At 35.2% G+C, this 26105-nt stretch overlaps 1 protein-coding gene across 6 annotated transcripts in view; it reads right to left on the bottom strand.

The window, feature by feature from the left end:
* BBS9 (Bardet-Biedl syndrome 9) overlaps window positions 1-26105 on the bottom strand; it is a 312936-nt gene that overhangs the window by 152280 nt on the left and 134551 nt on the right. For 5 of the 6 annotated variants that reach the window (XR_010883441.1, XR_010883440.1, XM_067291268.1 and 2 more), the window contains exon 20: window positions 20506-20688. The exons of the other annotated variant lie outside the window; for it this stretch is intronic. Coding sequence is in view for 3 of the 5 variants with exons in the window: in XM_067291268.1 (XP_067147369.1) it covers window positions 20506-20688 (183 nt within the window). In the remaining 2 variants the exon portion in view is untranslated. The remainder of the gene's footprint in view (window positions 1-20505; window positions 20689-26105) is intronic. 6 annotated transcript variants of the gene reach the window in all.

Here is a 26105-nt window from a genome sequence, read left to right on the forward strand (position 1 = left end):
TTTGTCATTTGTACTATGGTTTTCAGTGACATGAACAAAGCAAACACGTTCCTTCAGGTAAAAATCCTGGACAGCCGAAGTTTATCAGATGTTACATATTAGATATTACATATTAACCTATTTCATTTCTGTAGTGTGCAATGCAGAATCAAGTCATCTTGATGCATTCTGCAATCTTTAAGTTATACTGTATGATGAGGCCACGTGATTGATCTGAAAGGTCTATAATTTATGATCCTGCAAGGTAGTTACAAAGCCTACTCTCATCTTTTTCTGACAACACTATAGCTTGTACAGTGCTAGCTACTAGTATGAAGGGCTTTGTGGTCTGTTAACTTCAGGACTCATTACATCTTTTAGCATTCATCAACATATAAGCAAGTTTCATGTACATGCTGCCTACATGTAGAGGGAAGTAACATGCAGTTGTTGCAGTATTAGTGTCTGCTCTCACAGCAGTCCTGATTGGTTTGGACTTAGTTCGGCAATAGTCTTTACAGACTTTAGAAGTCCTGAGGGTACAGCCTGGAGCCACTCAGAGGTATCTGTTGCTAACCTCACAGAAGTAGCACTGAGGTAGGTCTTTACATGGCGATTACTCAGGTATAAGAAAAAAAGCTCTTTGAGTATCTGGTTGTGATTAATATAACCAAGAACAGCCTTCTAGTGTTTTAAGCTCTTTCTCACAATGAATTCTACTTGGGTGAAAATGCTCACCTGAACACCGAAATCACCCACTTATCCAAATTTCCACGACTGGGTGAGTGCAACATCACTGGTACAAATTTTAAAGAATGATGGTGCCAGTCCTGTAAGAGTCCACTATTAAGTGAATAAGGTCTGTGAATTTCTTCTACGAGATGTATATTGATTTTGTGATGGGTAAGGCACTACTTTGGACACTCAGAAAAGCAAAGACCATCCTTTCTGACCTTGCTGTCAGGACCTAAGGACAGGTCCGAAAAAGATGCTTACTAGTGTTCAAGTATCCACATCATACATGCTTCATCATGGTCCAAACATATACTGTGCTTAATGAATTGTGTCCTGAAAATGTGCTATATGTGTATAAAATGTTTCAATTTGCAGAGGAACAGTATCAACCACTAGGGTTTTCTTAGTCAACGTTTGCCTTTCCTGACTTCAGAGCAGTGACCACCGAAACCCACTGTCTTACTTGATTGTTTTTTTCCCTGAAAAAAGGTAGACAAATTGGGGAAAAGATCATGCCAAGCAATCAATGTGGTGGTAATTTAACATTTTTCAAACATTCTATGAAGAGTCCATTGGGGCGTAAGCCATCCACTGACCTGTGATGGCGATGGGAAATAATCCATTCTGCAGCCAATTTAAGGAGGTTAATGAGCTGGTAAATTCTGTCTACATTCCCACATACTGCGCAATGAAACTTAATATATACAAGGCATCAAAAACAGTCAAGCCAGTCTCTCCTGACGATACTACAAACCATGAAAAATAATACAACATAAATCTAAGAATCTTGAGTTTCACTAAAAAACAAAGAAACACATGGTTAACTGGTGTCAGTATACAGCAGCTGAAAAGCTGGCTGAAACCTCCCTCCAAATAAGTTATAAAAATACAGGTGAAAGGAACATTCAAATATGGAGACTGAAATACAAACTAACAAAAGTCAGGAAATTAAAAGTGGCTAGTGTTCTGTCCTTGGCTCACACAGGTATGTTTTACTTTGTACCATGGCCTTAACATTTTCTAACTCTAGTTCTTGTATTTAGTTTCCATGTAAAACACTTTTTTCAGCAGACCATAAAACTATTTTCTCCAATTCAAGAACCGTTGACCTAAAAGGTCCACTCAAATCTAAAGCAGCCTTTATGATTAGTGAAAGAGTACACAAAAGCTACCTCTATATGAAAAAAATCTTGATGGAAATGATGTTGAGTTATAAAACTGAAAATTGATAGCTTCAAATAAGACTGCCTTTGTCAGCAGTTTTTATTGGTGCAAGAAAGAGGAGATTTGAAGACAAAAATTCTTCATCTCTTTTGTGTTAAAAGGGCAAAAATGTGTTTGAAAGCATGAGTGTTCTAGTCTATAGTCCATACTGAAGATCGATTCTAGTCACAGCCGTCCTATTCACTTCTGGCTTTTTGTGTAGTATTCTGTGGCCTGAAGAAGGCACTTTTGAGGTGTGATACCAGTAAACCATTATCCTCTGAACAGCGAGCATTACCAAAACTATCGTGAGCCCACTACTACTGAGGTATTATTGCATCACAAAAAGAGGTATTATTGCATCATGAAAAAATCTTCATATTGTATCATCTGAAATAGATAAAAAAAAAATTCATTTCATTCATTTAACTTTTACATTGGGAAAGGCTTAGCTTCATATTTTGCAGGTATACATTATTAATTTTCTCATGTAGATAATAAGTAAGTAGATACTTTGCACTTTCTTTATGCCAGATCAAATACACTACCAGAATCTGAAGACCAAAGGTAGACTAGTGAGACTACCCGGACTAAGACTGTACAAATAGGCATCAATTATATTCCATATATATTATCAAGAATGATTCTCAGGTGTCATGGCATAACTGAGTGTGACAGTGATTACAGGTTTGACCTCACTGGTATAAGGTTTGGTCTAGAGTATCTAACTTTTTTTCTTTTTTTTTTTAGTAAGATTTCAAGATTCTCCCATTAGCTGAACATGGAGAAACCTCCAAAATAATGTTCCTTGTAGCGAAAGTCATTATCCTACTGTAATTCTGCCATTCCAGACAATAAACTGGAAGCCCATCCAGTACATGAGACTCCACCCTGCAGCTAAGGTGTCAGAATGCAGGGAGGGTACCCATCCTGTGACCCAACGTGAAAGCAGGAAACGTGGTCACTAGCAAAGTTTGTGTCAGGGCGAGCCCTATTGGGAGGCACAGCGCTGTAGCCTCTCACTTGACTGTAAGACCCCACTCCAAGGGTTTAACTGGTCAACAGACAAGATCAGCTAGTCATACACAGGGTCAGGATCTGAGAGAGGGATTACAACAACATTCTGAAAAAGCAGAGGACATGCACATATATGGCAAAGCGTGAGACAGGGCCCAACTGTTGTCAGACTTGAAAGGTCTACTTATGTATTTACTGATTCTTAATGGATTTATATTGCATATTGTCCACAAGTACCACTTCTTAAATTTTTAGATTCCCTTTCCTTCCACAGATAGCATCGCTCCTAAATCACTAGAAGTTAGTGAAGTGACAGATGAAGTATTAATCAAGTTGCTCCTATTGGAGGTACAGTCAAATGCTATTCATCTACATTGCAAAGAGGTTCTACAGCCATTAAGCTACATTGCAAACACAAATACAAACAAAAAAGGTACTGACATCCAGTTTCTAAAGACACTGAAGTGATTTCACTTGAAAAACACTCCTGCTGCAATCAGTACAGTGGAATTTCTAGTAGGTAAGCTGGTTTTGCCCCATATTTTCCCTCATAACAGAGATGAACCACTTCCAACAGACAAGATCTAGCAAATAAGTGACAGACTCGGGTAGATGATATAGCATATTTGGTCATATCACTTTCATCAAAAAACTCCAAATGTGGACGCTTTACCTATAAATCATACCATGTACATCTTTTGTGAAAAATAAAAGCATTTGTTGCTTTTAACTGAAAATCGTCACAAAGTTTTATCAAATTTAAGCTGTGCTTAAGCAGATGACAATTAATAAACTGAAAGTAAACTACCTATCTCCTTCCTGTTTAATATTGGACTTCACTAAAATCTTTTCTGAGACTTTTGTAAGGTCTTGATGCATAAATAGCTTTTAAACTACTGATTTAGTGAATGGTGAACAAGTATCTAGACAGCCAACGTAAGCCTCCATTTACTGAGAAGCTCTATAGATAGAGATTGACATGACAAATGATTGGGGAGCTGTGGGCAGTCAAATCAATGACTTGCAAGGATGGTCTGCAGGACTGCCTTAAACATATTAATGGGGAGTAAAATCTAGGTAAAGGATTGAAAAAAAAGATTACCAAGCTTTCTGAAATTATAATGCTGGTTTAATTCATTAAGCTTTACCTGGGCCACCTTATAACAACTAGCCTTACAGCTGTTTAGTTTTGTAGAAGCACTCAGTCTATTAATCCATTTGTGTTAAATCCCTACTTTGAAAGGATAAAAATCATTATTACATTACTATCTTTGTGAACTAGATTTTTTACTGAAATCTGTAATGATGTAAATAATCTGTAGACTTACTTTCAGGCAACACTATTCCTCAGGCTTAAAAGACACATAGATAGGCAAAAAAGATGCACCTGGAAGATAGGAAGGAGCTTTGCAGTCTGTTGAGAATGAATGCTCAGATTTTATGAGATGCAGCATATAACATGATTTCCTTTTCTTTACTACTCTGCAATTGTCTTAAATAAATTTACATCATGCAGAAAAGCTGAAATCCTACAAAAGCTCTGAACATTCATACACCAATGTCAATGTTTTACATCAAAAATAAAAGTCTCAAAAATAGCTAAATAACTTAAAAGCTAAAGTCATATTTTCAAAAGTCGCTTAGATTCTTAAGGAACAAAGTATCATTGAAAGCTCCAGGACTTAGGCAGCCCAGCTCTAACATGCCTAAATTACTTTTGAAAATGGATCTCAAGCATTTTTGAAAGTTTACCCTTAGCTAATCTAGTAGCTGAAGGAAACACGAGAGAAATGCTTGCTCTGATGGAGGAAGAGTCTTTTGAAATGCTAGCACACTGTACTTGTTCAGATCAAAATATATACATTAATCTTGTGAAAGACAACATTCTAAGCAGTCTCAGCGTGGTCCTCTCTAAATATATATCCTTTAAAAAGTATGATATATACTATACTTTTTGATTCAAAATCTGCACAAGTTTTTACTTTCACATTTGAGATATTCTTATCTACATGGAGTAGCCCTGGTACTGAGATTGCTCAGAACTGGATTCAAGAGAAAATAATCTTAACAAGTGATATCTCTTAAGGAGGAGGCCCTTTTTCCTCTAACGAGAGGGTTTTTTTCTCAGTCTCCAGCCATCTTCAGTCCCTCCAGCCACCTTTAATTCCCAGACATTTGGGCATCACATTAATCAAAAATTGTATTTCAAAAATTGTATTTCTGCGGAAGAAAGACTGTGATTCCTTAGTTATGCCAAAATTTAGCAGAGGTAAACTCTTTACCTCTTGAACTGGAAATTCATCCTGGCTTTGCACATTAATTACCCAGCTACTGCCTAATTTTTAATGAATATTTACTTCATGAAGAATATCTTCATCATAATGGTTGAGGCCAGAAAACTCCAGTTCAGCAAAATCTGTAAGCCATGCCTCATTTGACATGTTCTGCAGTCAAAAGTTTCTTAGTACTTAAGCATGTGCTTAAGTTGGATGTGGTTATCATATTTCATAGCCTCAGGCCTCTAAGGAATGAATAAGTAACATTAATTAAGTAACATAATAAGAACAGATAACCAGTTTACCTAGAGGGAATTAACTTTCATTCAGCACCTGTGACATAGGAAAAGCAGCCTCAATACTAGCAAAATGCTGGAGACTCAAATGGAAGGGTTTTGTGCTGTGAAGTTGGAACCTTTAACAAGTTCTTTATATATTGCATCATAGCACAACTTAAATATCATTTGTATTCTTAATTTTAACCAGGTGACCACAAGATTATTAAGATAATAATTACTAAAGTATTAGTTGGTTGGGTTTTTTTTCCCTATATTTTAGCATGGATAATAACCATGGAAACTCAGTTTTGCCAAGCTGTTAGCCTTCCAGTGTTTTTCCTCTCTGGGTGTAAGAGATAAGCATAGGATTCTCTTTGAATGTGAACCCTGGCTCACTTTGTGATGTTTAATATTTGAAAAGTAGTATGTAACAGGTCACTAGAATTAAATATTGTACTTCTCAAAATTAAACTGATGAAAGCAGCTTTGATATAAGGAAGCAAAGCAAACAGCAACAGGAAGCAAATATGTAAATGCCAGCCCCACAGAAGTCATTATTTAGCATGAAGATTAAACCTACAAAGTTTGAAAAGAAATGACGTTAACAAGCTAATGATTTAGTATGCAAAAGAAAGCTACTTTGTTCTACATGCCACAGGATTTGTGAGAGGAGAATGTTTAAGGAACAATAGAAACAGAAGATTGTTTTGGTTGTGGTTGAGAGGCGAATGTCCTTTCCTGAAAGTCTGCTTACACCAAACACATAGATAGGACTGGAATTTACTGGAATCTTCGCCATGCCTTTGACCCTGGTTGAAGACCTTCAAGCAGAAATGTCTGCTCAACGACTAAAAATATCAAAGACTTTTTCAGAGCCAGTTCAGTTCTTATGTTAGGTAATGCAGAAGAAGAGCAAATTCTTAAAGAATACTTGTTAATAATGTAGGCCTGCTATGACACAGTATTATTCCAAAATGGTTAAATATAGACATTTTCATAACTATTTTTCCATTAGACCATTTAGTTTTCTTCAGTTAAATCTGCTAGTTCCTTTTTAACAAGCCAAGCAAAGTCACAGATGATCATCAAGGAAAAAAACTTCACCATTTCAAATGAAACCCATGAAAGCAAGGAAAAGTAGAATTAAGATAGCCACTTCAAGCTGCACTTAGAATATTTTGCATGCTATTGCACATCACTCTAAACTGCAAGGATACTGACTCCTATCCAGGATCAGAATTTAGAGATACAGAAGTAGCTCTAAGTACTTAGTGCCATCAGCTCCTCTTTTTTAACATCTCCTGCACTGCATCTAGAATACCTCAACCCACCATGTTAGGGATCTTTTTGCATAAAATTGTCCAGCAGCTATGTCAATACAAGATAATAATTTGGATTCTTGTCCAAATCATCAGAGAACATACAACATAGAACATGTTAAAGTAAAATGGCAGATGTAAAATTATTTCCTACAGCTCACTGAAAGTTCAATAGAAATTGAAAGCTAGAAAGTCAGAGCTAGATAGTTTATACCAGTAGGATTAAATATCTTCTGTACTTTGCAAAAAGCATTAAAAATTCTCTGGTAAGAACCTTCTTTAAATAGGTTTCAGACCTTTGGAGATAATCCTTTAAGTTACAGGACCTTTTTACTGCTCAAGGAACAAGTCACTTTGTCCACAGAAAGTTTCCATTTCTAATTTAATTTATAAAATATGAGCTGAGAACACTTGAACACTAAATATGGTTTCTGGAATTTTTAAGGAACAAAAAAGCCTCCATAAAAACCCATCTTTTGAGCTTTATGCAGACAGCTGCAAAAAAGGGGAAATAAATCATAAATGCCTAGATAAATCTATATTTACAGTTGTGCTTGCTGATAAGTCTCTTCATATGTTTAAAGCTGAGTAAAATTCACTCAAAACCCCACACATACGATTAGGTTAGACAGGACACTGCATCCTCTTTGTGGGAAGAACAGACTAGGACAAATGACGGTACTATTAATGGAACAGGTTGGCAAACTGGGGGATAACCTGGAAAGGGTTTCCAGGAGGGGAAAGAATACACTACAGGGAGCAAAACTGAAGATACCAACAGAAGGGAGTGGCTGCTGTAAGAGCTCGGAAATACGAGTAGGGCTGGTGACATTCCAGGTAAGGGATGGGGTAGACAACAAAGAAAGGGAAAGCAGAAAGAAACAAGTGGCTGTAGAGAGTCATTCAAGAGGTAAATTTGAGAATCACTGGTTTATGAAATTAGCAGAACTCTAGGAATTGTGAAAATTTAGTTAGCAGACTGCACATTAATACTGGTTGTCCTGAGCGTAAACAGACTATTCTAATGGCATATCTGTGAAACTTGAACAAGATAGTTCTTAAGTTGTGTTCACCAGCCAGATGATGCGGCATCTTGGGAAGTCTGTCTTAAAAAGCACGGATTTACTTTGAAAACCTTCATCACTCTTTTAATATTATTACACCTATGGCAAAAAACATTTTCAGGCTGACTATGAAATACTTTATCCTGGAGTGATAGCCAAGACAGTACTCAAAGAATGCGGGTGCAATGTGAAACGTACTGCAAAAACTATGCAACACTGCTGTAAGGCAAATTATGGAAATTCTTACAGCTGTTAACACAGGAATTTGGCTGTATACATCTTATTTCTTGATTTTAGTCACAATAATGATTTCATCAAGTCTCAAAAATGCTAGAGTATGTGGAAACTCACCTTACTGAATGACAGCCTTGGCCTTTATGCTTGTCCGAACCACACACACACACGATTTCTATATTTGAGAGCACTGCATAAGCTAATTTACAAGAAACACCATCAATGTGTCTCAATACTTTGATTTTACAGTGACTGAAGAAAAGTTAGCTTACTGTTACACAAACAATTAACTAAACCTGGGCTACTGAATCAGTAGCCTCTGATACAAATCATGAGCAAATTTTGCTAGGAATTTGCTGTACCTCCAATCATCCTGCCCCACATTCTTAAAGCATATCCTATATTCTACTTATCTCCTGAATGACAGATAACAGCCACAGCTGCTAACCATGAAGATGGCATGCAAGATTTCTCTGTTCTGGCAGAACTGGAGCTGACAAATTGTTTCCTTGCGAGTGTACCTGAAAAATTGCTGTTAAAAATGAATTGACAAGCCATTTAGGAGAGCGTTTGAACACAGTTTGAATAACACTAAAAGAAAAGCCAAGTGAATAGACTCTATGTCAATATAGCTAATACAGCTATACTGGCTAATTCTAGGAAAAAAAAATTCAATAAAGTATTACCAAAGTCTTAACGTATGAACTTTGAACACACAGCCTCCTGAAACAGCGTGATTTTTAAGATGCACATGATTTAATTGAAGAACTACCCGTGTTACAACAGAAAAACAGTTTTTCTATATTATAGTGCTTTAGAAATGCCAGTCTGAAAAATTCTTCTAGAACCCTCTAGAATTCACTTTTGTAAAAATTAATAATAGTACTAAAAAAAATCATGGTAATATCTAAAAGGTATGGAACAGATAAAATCCTACAGACTAGTGAAACTCTTCACATCTGATGAAAATCCAGATGAATGACTCAAGCTTAAATACTTTCCAGATCTATTAAATGCTTAAGAAAGATGTTTATAGCAAACACACATTAGGAAAAAGAAGCAACTCAGATTCTTGCTATACTCATTCTGCTCTCTCTAGTCATATCTTCATTTAAATCAAATATTACGGATAGCACTCATAATATTATTTACTGATTTGAATTTTATTTCTATTGGCATTTAAAATAATTGAAGTATAATTTAAATTCTAGCAGGAATTTCCAGACTGATGAAAGCAGTATCAAACTGAGGATAGAGCTAAACATCTAAGATAAGGTAAAAGACAGAACAAGTAAAATCAAGAGAACTAAAAAATACAGAATTCTAGAAGAATAGTTCAAACCAGTACAGATGAATCAATTTCATTTTAATTTGAAGCAAGAAAATTTTTGAAAAGAAAAAAACATTCTTATTTGTCAGGCAGCACCTCTGAAGTCTCAAATTATCGTCAAATACTACATAACAGACATCTAAATCTTATTAACGATTTGGGCTCACCATAGAAGGAAATAGTCACTACTCCAAAACATTTACAACTTGCTTAAAACACAAGGGATAAAAGATGAATACAACAAACAGGGCAGTACAAGGTAAAAATGAGACAACTCTGATCACAACATGCCATCTCTTAAACAATCAAACTCTGTAGGCATCATGATACAGCATTTATTTAAGGTAGAAAAGATTAAGGAATCTATGAAGACCAACAAATAGAATAGTATAGAAAGCAATCAAGACTGATTGAGGAAGCTGCACGAGATCTCTTCTTTACAATATTTGTTGAACTAGTCTAAGTCTCTGATTATAGCAAGGCAGATCTGTGCAGAGCTATTAAATAATACATTAACTACTCAATGTTAGCAATTATTTTCAAGCTACTTCAAAGAATCTTATTCAAATAGTAATACCTCAAATTCTGAGGCAGTGGATTGTGAATAACATATAGTCAGAAAAAAACCTATGTAAATAAGATTTAAAAAAATCTGTCACAAATGTACTTGTCATTTCTGCATTGCTGTGCTGTAATTGCCAGTGACAATAGGAATAGCATCTTTATCTGTACAGTGTGGAAATACTTACTTAACAGAACTCCTGCAGCACGGACACCACTCTACAAGAACTGCTCATTTTAAGTTCTGCTCAGTAAATGTATAATGTACCTTATGGCAGCTTCACACAGTAGAATACAGGATATAAATGTGTATGACAGATACTTCCTTGAAAAGCATGCTTTCTATTCAAAACTTAATTCTTGCTCTGGTATTTTTGTCCTCTAAAGCACAATTCACAAACCACTGAACTCCTCCATACTAAATATAAGACTAAGAGGGTTTTTTTTTGGTTTCTATCCTATGGATATACGGTCTTTTAAACATGATTTACCAAAGCCTCTTTGCATAATGTCTTCAGGTATGGAAAGAAGGCTGAAAGTGCATTTGGCTTGGAAAGTAAAATAGTATTTCTAAAACTATCTTACAGGAGATGAAATATTTACCTTTAATGAACAGTGCTTCTAAGCTAATACTTTACCAGCAACGATCTGGGAAAATAATATTGCACAAAAGGGAATTATGAAAAGAAGCATTAAAAATGCTTGTGGAGCAACACTTCTTCAGGAATTCAAAAGACCTTCTGAAGCACACCTGATAGTGGGTGTTCTAGGAGTCTAGCAAATTGAGGGTGACTGTATGTTGCATTCTATCATAATGATGATTACGATCATTCAAGATTTAAAAATGTTTTTTAAGTACAATCATCAAGAAAGTCCCACTCACAGAAACAAATTATGATTACTAGCTGTTGTAGGGTTTTAGTGTACTAATACTAATGAAACAGCCGATAACAGGATCAGAGAGTATATCACCTATAAGATAGCAGATCTCTCTTCTAGGAGGGGATTGTATTCATATTTCTACAGTTGATTAACTCTCTTCCATGCTTTGGCTTTTAGTAGTCTGCTCTTAGGAAAGTGGATGCTTCACTGAAACATGACAAATCAGGATGAGTATAGATGGTGGATTTATTAGTTCTTCCATTAAAATTGAAGCCTTCTCTGATCATTGTACCCAAACTTGCATGTGGGCTGCCTCCTTTAGGATAGGATGTTCTTTTCCATCTACACAGAAAGACTTCCAGAGTTAGGTTAGGACTATGTTAGGTCAGAATTAGAATAGAACTGGATCAGTTTTCTTCTTGACAAGCAGTATATCTATATCGCCCCATTTCCCTTTCATATTGTCTCACATCTTCTAAAATAAGATCAAAGTGTGTCCTAACAACTGGTTTTTATTGTTTTATTTCTGGCCAACAGTGAGAATTATGAAGACCTCTGAGGCAGAGTTTGTTGTAAAAGAGAAGAGGGTATGTTTTTCAAGAAAATCAAGTTTAAATATCTAACTGTACAATTACACCTCTAGCAATGGTTGTTTATCATACATACAAGTGCATCCCGTCTGGCACCATGAGCGCTCATACACATCACGGGTTTCTGTAGAGGCCACTGCTGATTCTGTTTATGAATTTTTTAGTTTTTTTGTCATCTTAATCTTCTATTTTGGAATTTGACTCCTTACAACCATTGATCCTTTTCTGGGAGCTGATGAAAGAAACACTTGTATTCACTGCATGAATGGAGTGGTTTGGCTTCTTCGTAGCCAGCTTCAGAAGTATGATGTTTTGCTTTTTAGCACTGAAATCATCTAACACTTCGTCTATCTTTTCCTCAAAAACTTTTCACCAGTAAAGTCAGCTAAACTGAGGTGCTGGTTTGGGTTTTGCAGATGCTGTCAAAGCTGTCTGCAGGCATGCAAACACATCAGGAGTCATGGATCTTGCTGAAGAATGCTATACATTCACCAGTGGGTCTGCCATAAACAAGGTCTGCAAGTTCAGTAAGGTTCAGCAAGGCTATTTTTGGATCTGGAGAAGAGAGCTTGGACCATGTTATACTTGCTCTGGAGAAAAAAAGTGGAGAAAATATACGCTTAAAAATATCTTTCTGATGCATCTCACTGCATCTCAGCACACTTCTTATTTTCATATCAGTGATATCCTTGGGGAAGAACTTCCTTTCTTATCTTATTATAATATCCTTTACTAGGTTGCCACTATAACATGCTAAGAAAGCCTGACAAGTGAGCTTGTGTTTCTGAAAGCTGCAAAATATGGAACCCCATCCACTCAAATATCTTAGCTCTGAAAGAAACATAACCTGATAGCAAGTTTACTGTTTCCTATTTGAACTCTCACGGTCCCTCAGATCCACTCACCCATAACTGTAAACTCACTTCGATTGCTTCAATTTGTGGAAGGTGTATTCTCACAAAATGAAAAGGTGAGGACAAAGAGGGTAACGGCAAACCGGATTTATATGGTTTACTCAAATATCTGATTTTTAAGCTCATGCTAGAACTAATTTTTTTGTTTGCTGAGACTGTAGCTTGGGGAATGATCATGAACTCCTCTGTTGTTTGTAAAACCTTGTCTTGTGAACAATCTTGTTTTACATTTGAAGAATCAAGATTAGATTTTGAGTATATCAGTCTCACTTCATTGAAAAAGCCTGGAGATGATGGCTGAAACAGACCATAGCATGCTCTTTGCAATCTTTATATTCCTTCAATCTGAACTGGGCTGTCACTATAATCCAAACATAAAGTGATCATACCACCACCTGTGCAGGTATAAGAGAATATTCTCATAATCTTAATTTAAGAAATTAAGACAAAGAAGCTTACTATCCACTAAAAAGAAAGAGACTTCCACCTGTAAAAATGGCTACTCTGTAAAATCATGCTAAAAAAAAGCCAGCGATTATGTCTGGGCTCTTTTAACAAGATGAAATATTCATGTCTTATCACGCTGCTCAGCAATATCTTTGTAAATTGCAGTAGACAGATTTTACAATACCAAAATGTATAAACAGTTCAAATGCCTGTCCTTACTAAGTCAGAAAAATAACTAGAAAGCTTTTATAGCTATAGGTTATCTTACAACCAAAACCAAGTAGTAGTGGTATTATTGCTTTTGGTTCTAAAGTTGTTGACAGGGTTTTTTTGTTCTAAACTGAAATTGTAACACTGCCAAAATAGGATGATTTGATGATCAGGTCTTGATAGACACTCCTAGAAACATTTCTGACTGTGTTTAGACATTTGAGGAAATGACATATCTATTTAGCTGCATATTGTTAAGTCATATGTTTGATAAAAATCTAGAGCTTCATAAAACCATTGGAAGCATCTCCTCCTCATTTTATCGGGCAAAGCCATGACACATTGTTGGCTTTTTTTAAAGTAGATACTAACATAGCATTGCATTATTTGGAATAAAAGAATCACAGCTTTGATCTGGAGTGAGACAATGAGAAAATAAAGTCAACATTAAATATGCAACGTCTTAGTCTATAAACTTTGTCCTAACATGTAATGTGAAAACGCTACACTAACGATGCTGAAACTGGTAAATTTTTTAAATATTGATATTTTTTAAATATCAAGTAGTTCCAGTGCTTGACTTTTTTCAATCTATTATACTCTGATTATATTTTTAAAACAGTAGTACAAAACTTTTCATTAGAGACCAGCTTTATTGACCAGCTTTATTGTCTGCAGATTTTCAATTAGGACACCATATCAAGAGAATTCTCCACTGATATTCAGCTTCCTTGAAAGAAACAACCCAAAAGCAAGACACACTGATGATGTATCAAGTGTTAAGACCTTTTCATGAACAACATTGCCGTAATCATTGTAATGCATCATTCTTGTCATTAAGCAGTTTAAATGACAACTGATCTGAACTCCTGGTATGCAGCACATACTCAGTAATTACTGAATTACTACACTAAAATATTTTAGCTTCTCTTTGTACCTGAACTAGATGGATTACACTTCCTTAACAAAGAGAAAGTTTAGAGGTGCCCCATCACAATATTACGCAGAGAAAGATTTCTGATAACAGAAGCTTGTTTAATCTAGCTAACAAAGGGTATGTCTCTCATGACAACTGTAGTACTTTGTAGGGCATCCAAGTTAGTTTTAAAGGAGGTAACATACATGCTGGAGGCAAACTAATCACATCAGAACAGAGTTCTATCTTGACTAATTTACACTGAGAAATAAGATCCCTGAGTTGGCTTCTGCTCACAGCAGAGATCGCCCACCAAACATTAACTTTGGTACCTCTGTAATGCTGGCAGGTTTAAGTAACCTACTCAAATTAGGTAAAATTAATTCTAAAAAGAAAAGTTTTTTTTAAATACACCTAACCAACAGATACGTCAGATTCTTCATTAGTACAATGTTTATATCAAGGCTGAATGTTCTGGGCTTGATACAAGTCCCAAGAAATACAGTTGAACAAGACAAAAATATAATGATCCTTTCAGGCCTAAAACTTAGACAATTTATAATGCACATCACATTAATTTTTTGCTGCATATTTTTGCTTAATTTTATGCAAACTAGAAGGAAAAAAAGCCTATAGAAAACAAGATTTTTTTCCCTGAAAACAGTACACTTCCCAATCACCAGAAGAAAGTAATTCTTTTTTTTTTTAATTAAAGAGCTTATGTCCCTGCCTCACCATCCACAGTAAAAATTGCAAATGATGAAACGGATTTGAAAATATCATTGGATGTAGCTCCAAGAATGTAGGGCTTTCTCTGCTAGTCCTTTGAAGCAGGAAGCATCAGATGAAAACATACTATTTTATAGATTTTCAGTAATACACAATAGATTTCACAGACCACAGTAAGCCTTTCTTCTCAGCCCAGCAAAAGATTTGGACTTTTCTATGCTATCCATAGAATTCACTATTAAAAATCATGTGAATTCAGCTACAAACAAAAATCTCTAGACGATGGTATATTTTACCTGCAACTGAGAGCAACTTGGTATGCTTGCCATCATGTATTGTTTCCTCACTAAACAAAATTAATTGCAGGAAGATAACGATTCATCAACATGAAGAGGAACTATTTGATAGTGCTTAAAGAAATGGTGGCACTACCACTTCACACTTCGGATTCCCTCTTTCCCCCAAATTACTTACCACAAACATTTGATCTTTTATTTCTAACTGTTATAAAATTAACAACCTTACTTTTAAGGCATCATGAAACAGCAAAGTAACAATGATTACACATCGACTAGATAATCTGTTTCCAGCCACGTCCTTCTCTCCATCTACTCTAATTGTCCCTGCTGTACGTTGGTCCTCTTGAAAACAGGCTAGCAGCTATTCTGCTGGGCTCTCTGCCTCCTAACTTGTGAAAAACAAAACCAAAAAAGGCCGGCACTTGAGCCTTGCCCTTACTTCACTCACTCTAGAGCAGGGTCACTCATATATGCGTGAGCAAAGGACACTTGACAGGTTCCAGGCACCACTATTTCATTTGTAACCTCTTTCCCTAATCACAAAGATCTTCCCTGCCCAGGGAGGAGTGGGAAACCTCATTCCTTCTGCTCCGTTTTTCCCTCATTTGAGAATCTTATAATGCCCTGAACTAAAACTAAGCTTCAGACTGAGGCTGATCTTATTTCCATTCACTGAAAACGATGATGATTTTTACCTAGAAAAGCTTAAAGCTCCTTCTCTTTATTTAGGGGATTAATGGTTCAAAAGTCACTAGTGTTTCTTCTCCCCTTTTATTGGACTTAGATGCTTGACTGTACTGGAACAATCTTTCTGAATGATTCAGTTGTATGGCTTTGCCTCAAACAGGAGAAAGACTTTTTGTTTGGTGGTATTGGTTTTTGAAAAAAGACAGCCCATAATATTTAAAATAAAGTATTTTTTCCTAACTGGAAAAGAAGACGTCACATTTCACGTGTGTCTGCCCCTAAAACCACTCACTTTCAGTTGCTCCACTTTTTTTCTGGAAAGAAGAAAGGAAAAAAACCCCAAACATATTTGCCATAAGCTTGTTTGTTCAGGAAAGTAAAGAACGGAATAGAATTGTAAGGACATAAACTGCCTAGTTCCAAATTAGCAGTTATCACTGCCTTGTGGCTTTTTTTTTTTTAAGAGAGAAATAGAAAAAGTATTTACAAAATACCAAAAAGAAATACAATTTAAAATATTTCAGTCTATTTTAAAATATTTCTCAGTATGTCACATACTTAGACTTTTGCATTTAAAAAGTGGCTAAACAGGACAAAAACAGAATAGAAAATGACACATCTTAAAGACTAATTCCAGATGTATTTTACCGTGATTAAGACACGCGCTGGACTATAGTCTCTAACTAATTACACAGAATTACTTAAAATGACAATTTCTAATAAATTCTAAGCATTATGGCTCATGCAAACTACTCTCCTCAAAGGTGTAACTATTAACTCAAAGCTTCAAAGATGGTAAACTTTAATAGAAAGATTCAAGAAAAGTTGGATAGTGTTAGTCCTAACAGAATTAAACTTTCTGGAATTAAGGAATTAAACCTATTCTTAATCTTGAGAATTTCCAGTCAGTAAAGGATTCCTGCCACAAAGTGGTATTTTCTGTACTACGCAAAAACATCTACAATAAAACCCATCTGCTATCATGCATAAGAGCTAGCAGGGTATCCATCTTTCCCAGATTACCAATCTTTACTTTTTCTCATGATTTACATTCAGATCTTCTCACAGAAATCACAGGCACCTTTGATACTAACTCTTGCAACTCTTATTAGGCACTTAGTTATTTTCTTCTGACACCATCTCTTTTTCAGCATTATCTTAAAGTATATTCTTCCACTCTATATATCAACACTATAAAGAAGTAAAATTGTAGTCATTAACTTAAGTTTATTACACTAAATCATATAATCATTTAAGAATATGTATTTTATCCTCGGGCATTTTTTCCCTCCAATTTAAAACTGTAATATGAAATTAAGACAGAATACAGAAAGCTACTTGGTTGCTATGATACCAAACATAAACAAAGGAGATTAATACAAGCTTCCTCAGTGCCAGTTTATAGTGATTAAAAAATATAACAACACAAATGTGACTATAGCAAGAAAGGGATGCTTCTGAGCAATGAAAAGCCTGTATGACATTATTTGGTAACATCATGAGAGCTATGAAAATATTTATTCTTCCATGAAGTTGCTATAAATGGCTATACTGCTGGGGGCCCTCCATCAATCCTAAAATTAAAATGTTAATATTGACAGACATTTTTCCCCTTTGTAATATTTTAAACAAAGAAAGCACTAATAGCTTTAATGACAAGACATCTGAGTCATCACTCAATCCAGACGCCATGCAACCATTATATCAAAACTATCCTGTGTAGCATGAACCCTTTGAACACTTTAAATTAGCCTGAATAAATTCCTTCCCTTCCCAAAAGGATTTCCTATTGTAAACATATGCTCTATCACAAACTCAGCATTTTTTGAATTTCTCTCTCCATCTAGATATCTCAGCTTGGTGAAATATAATCACTGAAAAATAACACTTAAAATGTTCCTGTTTTCATTTTCCAGATTTTATAGTACTTCAAATTGTTGTCCTCCCCTGTTATAAGCTAATAATAAAAATGCTAGGCTTGCAAAATAGTCGCCAATTTCCTGAAAAAAAGGAATTGCACAATAAAACCTCTGATAAGTCATTAATATTATTACAGCTATCAAAGATTTTTTTAGTCTCCAAAACAACTCCAAAATAGTTTTCTCCCATATATTTCCAGAAACAACAAAAAAAACATAGGAGGAGTTAAAAATGGTATACATTTTAAAGTATAGTTTGCATGAAACTAGACTTTCACTGTAACACTATGTTCTGAAATATTGACAATACATACTTCCACTATATCTATAGATCTCATTCAATTTCTGGCACTGTGTTTCCCAGGCTATGTAGAATTCATGAACTGTACAAAAGAATCACTGAAAAAAAGGGAACACCTTTGAATTTCCAGTCAAAGGAACAGCAGCCACTCTTTTAGTCAGTTTAGTCAAAGAAATATTATTAAGGTGTTAATTAGAAGTCTACTGTTAGAAATAAAGTTTTTGATGCCAAAAATCTATTGTTCCCAGGATATATGTAAGTTGTTAGAAAATACAAGGATTGTTATGAATTGGAAGGGGAAAATGAAAGTTTTTTTCAGAAATCTAAAGATCCCTTGTCACCAAAACACAAGAGAAAATCCCAAGACTTCATCTAAGTGCCTTGTTTTCAAAGCCTGCAGTGTTACTTTTGCTATACCTTTGCAGGCAAGAAAACCAAATTTTATATGCTCTTAAACAAAAGTTTAAGCAACAGAAACCATTTAGCAGTCTGAGAAAAATTTGGTGACAATAGGAACTCAAAACATGACTTTTCTATTTGCTAAAAATCTAACTGGAGTGATTGCCAGGTCTAGAAAACAAGATGCAATCTGTTCTAAATGGAATGGCATGTATGAGAATAATGTTGATGTTATGGTTAGAGGAGCATTTCTTTTTATGGTAACAGTATATTCTAAACATTTCCCTTTTATTAAAAAAACACTTTCAGAGGTTAACGTTCACAAGGCAGAAAATATTCTGGAGAGGTACACTGCATCCAAACTGTCTTCTAACACATTCCATCCAAATAAAAATACAACAAACCATTGTGCAGAATTGTTTGAAGAGTAAATAAAAATTCTTCAGAGCACTTTCTTTCACTGCAGTTCCACTCAACTGCTTGCGAGGAAACCTGAACACTAGCTGGGAGCTTCTGTCTGTAAATACCATTGGTATGTCATAAGATTCCTCCTTTCCCTCCCCCTGCCTCACTAAACCTCTCCTTAAATTACATTCAGATTTCTGCGGTACCATAACAACTTCAATATGGCATGTATTTCAATATTTTGTAAAGGTTTCATTTCCATTTCCACCTCCAGTTATTGCAGGTTTACATTTTTCATCCTAGCTGCTCTGCAGGATGCACATCCTTACAATATTTATATGTGATGTGTTACAGTTTAACATGGAATACTGTGAACTACTATATCAAAGCCACATTGAGATATATATTAAAGTGATATCTTGTATTATAGGACATGCAACAGGCTTTACCATGTTGTATCAGAACATGTGTCAAAGCAATGCAATTTCTGATGGCAAAATAAAAGCGAGTCATGCAAAAAATGGTTGTTTGGGCTTTTAGGAGATTCCTGTGAACCTTCTTTCAGTTCCATTCATGTGAATGCATACTCCTCAGGTGTGCAGTTTGATTTTCAAGTTTAAATGAGGCAAAAATCTAAAGCAAATCTCATCCGAACTGCTTTGCTTTGCCTGCTATGGGTCAAAATCATGTAAAACACTAGGACACACTTTTTTTCTAGCTGAAACTGTAGATGATTCTAGGTTGAACTGAAACCTAGCAGAGGCTTTCTCAAATTGCCACAAACCATTCCAGGTGTTCTGGGTATGTACTGAAATCTGGATTTGCTGTACATTGCAAAAACACAGTGAAGAGCATGAAAATTAAAGTGTACTTAGATAGGGTTTTTTAAATTAGATGTAATGCATTTGTAAGAAGAGCTGTGCAGTATACTTTAAAGTTTAGATACCTCAAAGAAACTTTGTTGAGAGATGTAAATGTCACCAGAGCTTACTTCAGTTCTTATTGTGGCACAGTGTCTCTAAGTACTTTAGTCCACAATCCAGTGAAAAAGCTGGACTTAAAACTAACTGGAGATTCACTGTAGTTATTATAAATTCAGGAACATTCCTTAATTCTACTAAAACAGTGCAGTTTAACCAGGGCCCTCATTTCAGGATCAAATACAGCATTGTCTTTCTTTACAAACTTTTGCACATAATCTCCCACACTCATTAAATCAGAGCAGAATTCACAAGATATCTAAACAATGTAAGACTATATAGAGAATGGTTGGGAGAATATTGGCATGTTATCTATTCACAGTATTTTCTTTGTATAACTTTCATCCACTATATAAACCAATGTGCAAACACTGAAGACGGTGTGTGGCAAAAGCCTAATTAACAGATTCAATATATTATATTACTGTCAATATATGTCTATACATTCTAGTATCTATATAGCATGCATATTATACAGTGTTTTATATTAGTGTCTTTAACAAAAATTAGAACTACTCTGCTAGTGACAACAACCAGACAGCTGCTAAAACCAGCTAAACTTTTTAAGTGAGATACTCTTATTTGGCTTGATAAGCAAGGATTGGCAAACTGGAAGATAACTGGTATAAGCCATGTCTTCAGATGAACCATCCTATGATTTCACAGAAAAACAGGAGTAGATTAATGTAGTTTACATCAAACACATACTTAGTAAGCCTACTAAAACCTTTCAAAGAACAGTCTTCAACATAGTAAATGCGAAACATGTAAATTTAAGAGCTTAAACTATTTTAAATGAGCATTTTCCCAGTAACTTCTATAGATTCTTACCAGCTCTTGTGTATCTTGTGCTAATGGCAAAAACGTAGCTTCCAGAATAGCAACTTGATCAGTGCTGAGCTTCTGCCACAGACTAATCAGCATAACCACCAGATGGGTGGCACTTTTCAACTTTGTAAATGCCTGGAACACATTGGCTTGGTTTTCCTCTGCTGCATCTGCTAGAGCTACTACCTGCAAAAATTACAGACTTCTGTTAGGTATAATTTTACCATCCTTGAACACTCAACACTGAAATTGCATTTGGCACACACTTGTTTTCCTTCAGAAGATCCTGATGAATTCTGTTTTCCATAAACACAAACCACAGAGACTATTAAATGAGTTATTATTTATCTAGATTTTTCTTTTTCCTACCCAAGGTAATTTCAAGTCCATATGGCAATAGCATTAATCTATTACTACAATCAGCGTAGAAAGGATTCTGTTTAGTGCATATCCTATAAGGCATTCCTCAAGCTGACCCCCATCATAGTACATAATATATGATAACAAACTGTAACTTTCATTTTTATACCACACATAATGCTAATCCCTATATGACCAGCAAGCCTGTTGTATTAATCAAAAGTAATACATTGATTTTATTCCATTAAAAATATAATTTATAATTATTTCTACATTAGCATAACTGCCATTTGTTTTTTTATTAACTGTTGGGTCTCTCCATGTTTTGCACTAGTTGCTTCAGCATTTATGCCAAACGTAAACATTATGGATCATGTTTATGAGGTCAATATCACTTTAACATAGCTGCTGGACATTATGAAAGAATTTCCAAAATAAAATAAAATAGCAGATTCACTTCTTGTGAGATGGTAGGATATGTTTACTGAGCACTTCAAGATGCTGAAAAAACAGGAAAGCTATTATGTGATATTTTACTCATTTCAGAAATACCTTTTCATTATAGACAATATTGTCCACTCACAGCAATATAAAAATGGACATTTGAAAAATATTACTATAAATTTTCTTTCTTGAAATAAAATGTTCAGACATTTTCCATCACTGATAAAAAGTGAAGAGGACAGTAATTACAATATTCAGTTGTTATCAATTCAATAGGCCAGCAATAGATTTTCCATGCTACTCACACTGAATTATTTTATCTAAAAGAAAAGAACAAAGGTTAGCGGTTTATAGTAGGGTCTGAGCACAACTTGCAACTTGTTCTCATTAATGCCACTAGATCTTCTTGTAACCTAAATAATACTTGGCTTGTAGTTGCGCTGATTATCTTCACTGTCTTTTAAATCAACACAAAGCACTTCCCTTAACCACTTTCTCCTTCTGTTTATTTATCTACAAAATGGGGTAATAGGTACTTGACTAGAGTTGTGAAAGGCCTTACAAAAATGCAGTTAAAGTGTAATTAGTATTACAACAGAATTTACAAAGTAAAGCTTGCAGCGCTTGATCCATTAACATTTGGCAATGGCATGAAAATGAAAATACCATACAATGCATCTTCAGCCTGGAAACAAAGCCAACCAGCTGTTAGCATTTGGTGAAGGAAAACTATTTTTAATCTGCAACATTGGCATTAGAGATGTGTGTGTGTTCCCTCCAGGTTCCCATGTGACTGTGAAGGCACAGAGAATTTTAGGGAGCCATAAATATGAAGACTTTCAAACAAAATGTGTTGATAGCTCTTGTTTTAGATTTTAAAATGTAGTGCTTCCAAATAAAATGGAAAACCCACATGACACCTCTGAGTCCAAAGACTACATCCATGAAAGCCAAGTAACAAAAGAAAAGCCCAGCTAACCAGACTAAGGAATAAAGCTCTGCTCAAAAATCAGTGAGAAATTAATCCCAAAGAGTGAAAGCTGACATGACATGCTTTGAAACTGGTTACAGGAAAGCAACAGTATCACACACGAGTCAAAGACATGAGACCTGATGTAAACATGCCTGCATTCAGTTTGTTTATCTCAAAGTCATGGCATTCTTCATACCTTGTATACTACATAAAGTACCATTCCCACCATTGCGGCTACTATTTGACACAGAGTTATGGATGACAGAGCTGCACAACACCACTATACAGTACCCTTCATCAGGTGTGCGCATCTGACCACTGTACCCCTTAACCTTACGCACTACGCAGCTTAATCCTTCTGAGAAGACAAACTACAACAGCAGACAAGTTCTCTCTGCCCTCCAATGGGGGCCTTAGAGAAACTAATTAATCACCTTTCCTGTTCAACATGCATTTGAGATTTCTGGGAATAAAAGTATGCTAAGATGAATTTAATACACTGATGACATTCATCAGTATGCTTCCTATAATATCATTGCTGGATGGGACAGTGGAATGGATAAACTCAAAAGTTCTTGGAATTTGAAATTAAGCTGTATCCTATTCTGTGTAAGGCTTGGTTAATAACAGTAAGGCTGAAGACACAGGCAAGAGAAAGAGCAAATGTAGCTGTGACAGCTACCTGAACTCCATTTACCCAATACAGGTAAAGGAGACCTCCTAGACCAAGTCACTCATGGATTCCTAGATGGTCTCTCATCCCATGCTATACTTAAACTTATTCCACAGTGTATCCTTTTGAAGTATAAATAAGAACTTATTGATATGGCCTTTTACCTTAAGAATCCTCCACTTAAGAATTTGCTTTCCTTACAACTGCATATATACAAGTTCCACTTTACACTTACAGAGAAACCAAAAAAAAAACATTTTTAAGTACAAATTATTCTGCTTATAGATGAAGAATTGGCCTCATCTAGCTTCATGAGTTCTGGAACATCCAGGAAAACACCAACTTAATTACTGTAAGATAATGATGATACACACTGCCATTCTAGTTCAGCAGCTCCAGCCTCTACCACAGATAAAGCAAAGATTATCAATGCTGCATCACTTGAGATATGCTGAGAACGGGAAGCCATAGAAACAAAGACGACGCTAAAGATACTTTGACAATACACATGGCTCCACTCTCAGTTTTCAAGGTTTAAAAAATATGTACACATCTTTCCTCAGAGGAAAATTACTTTAAACAATTCCCAGGACATCAGCTATAAGTTTTAGAAGTGATCTGAAGTCTTCATTCAAACACTTGCAGAATTTAAGGAAGAACAACTTCTAAAAACATTTTCTAACATCCACCTTTTTATCTTCACCTGAGCATTATCTCTAATAATATTTTATAATGGGTGAGAGAAATAAAGAATCCCTATTTTTGCAGACCGAGATTCCAGTCTCCTCAGATCCAGTCATGATTTCTCCATAATTTATGCCTTTGTTTTTCATGGCAGTTGTTCAATCTATTTAGTTAAGATCTCTTTTATTATCTTTGTAACACATAAAATAACAAAAAAGGAATTATTTCCCTGTGTATTTTATTTCCTCACAGGATAAGTGGAAAAAAATATTGCAACTGTCAGTCCCAAATGCAGCTTAGATACAAAGATTTTAATCAAATCGGAAACTATCAAGTGAAAAGTCTACATGCATAGCATAAGGCATAAAATTACCAATTCGGCTTTTTCCTTTCTCCTCAAACAAAAGATAGCTAAAAACAAGTTTCACAAACCTTCATTCTTAAAGCAGTGGAAGAAAGGAAAGTGGCTGTCACAGAAAAAAAATCTAAGAGTTACTGGAATGGGTTGGAAGTATAGCATTTAATACATATTTTTACAACCAAACAAAACTTAATTTTCATTTATACCCCTTTTTGTTTAAATTTTTCTAGCTGACAAAATTCTCACTCTGTTCCAATACACCTATCTACAGCAAAGTAGAGGCCAGTAAAAAAGTTATTAATGGAAGCATGTTGTAAAAACAAAAGCAAAAAGAACTAGAGAATAGCTACTCTCTAATATGAGAGTATATGTTTAGCAGATTTCTATCAAATTTCATATTTGCAGTTGGCAAAGGTAGAACTGAAATCAAGTTCATAATCTCATAATCTCTTGAGATTATCCCATCAACGCTAATACCAAGATTTGACTGCAATAATTTCCAAGTACAGAGCATTTTTCACGTTTTCAACATAAAGTGTTCAAGCAGACAGATATTTCTTTGCATGCTTATTTCATTGCAAAGCAGACCTTATAAGATGTGAAGTGTTTAAAGACTCTAAGCTATCAGTGATTCAAGTTCAAAAATTTTTTTCAGATTTCTCCATTATTGGTGCTTACATAAAGATGTTTTTAGTGTAGTGTTTAGCATCCAGCAATAACTATTCAAAATCACTAATCTCTTTTGAAAAATTCTTACAACATACCCACTCTTGCATGTTCAGGCAAGTTGCTTGGGACTATAATGAACATTACTGTCCCAGGTTCACTCCTACTGGAAAAATGCAACAGGTATTCTTATTAGCTGACTAGGAAGTTTAAGAAAACTTTTTAAAAAAGTAAAGGGTAAGAAATGAGTGTGAAGTTCCATCCAGCTCTCTTCTGAGTGGGTAGTGTACTTTTTTGGAGTCCTTAACACCGTAGGGACTGAAGACTCACACAGGTTTTATGCCAAATTCTAAAACGGAGAACAGGAAATGGAGAAAAACAGATACGACTGACAATTTGTTTGCTTTTCACAACATCCAAGAAAAACATAACTGTTCACCACTGGTGAAACTCTAGCCAACTAGTCTTATTCGCATCAATTTCTATCATACTGTGTTCAACTTCTAGTAAGTCTGAAGCAACTTCATTTTCAATAGAAACTAATTTGAAGAGAGCAGAAGTTTGGAATTTAAGAGACACAGGATTTCTCATATGTAGCATTTAGGAGCGAGTCTTCCATGTGAAATTCTTAAAGTATGAAAACCCGGATCAGAAGTGTAATTATTCTGAAACAGACAGGGATAATGAATTAGCAAGACAATTACTACGTACTGCACGGTAAATTAATCCATAATCATATTAAAGCCTCTTTACCTTGCTTCAAAAGGCAAAGTAATTCTGTACACAGAAATGGTTACACAAGCAGAAACAGTGATCATGAGCTCACAGCTCTCCTGTGGTAATTGTTCTTAGCTTAATATGTCATAATTTATTGTAAAGTACTTAACTGATCCAATCCCTTCCAATTATTTTTAAACACAATTAGATCCTCATAAAATAAGATTTTAATGAATGCAAAGCACAAAAATAGAGAACAGAAAACTCCTAAGTTTACTGCTTATTCATTCCTATTGTAACAGAACTATTATTCTGATTTACCCTTTACCATATTCACTCATTTTAGAGATGGAAATATAATTCAGCTGCTAAATCTGTAACAGCATATAACACAGTATTTTTCTTGTGGTTTTAAGAAGTCTCCATCACATACCTTAACTCACGTAGAACAAATAAGCATTTAATGTCACCAAGTATTTTTTTTCCCTACAAGCTCTTTTGTTCAACTTACACACATGGCATGCAACCACATACAAAAGCTAAAGACACCAGTAAAGCAAATCTTTAGGATAGATAAGACAATATGATAAATGATAATATCTATTTAATTAATAAAATCCTGAATATCCTTTACTCGGGAGTAAACTATCTTTTTATGAACAATCTCAAAGTAGTTTTCAAAGGAACTAAATGGTTATTAGCAGACACTGCCCGTGCAGAGCAGC

This window comes from Apteryx mantelli, chromosome 2 (assembly GCF_036417845.1).
Source record: "Apteryx mantelli isolate bAptMan1 chromosome 2, bAptMan1.hap1, whole genome shotgun sequence".
Taxonomy (NCBI): domain Eukaryota; kingdom Metazoa; phylum Chordata; class Aves; order Apterygiformes; family Apterygidae; genus Apteryx; species Apteryx mantelli.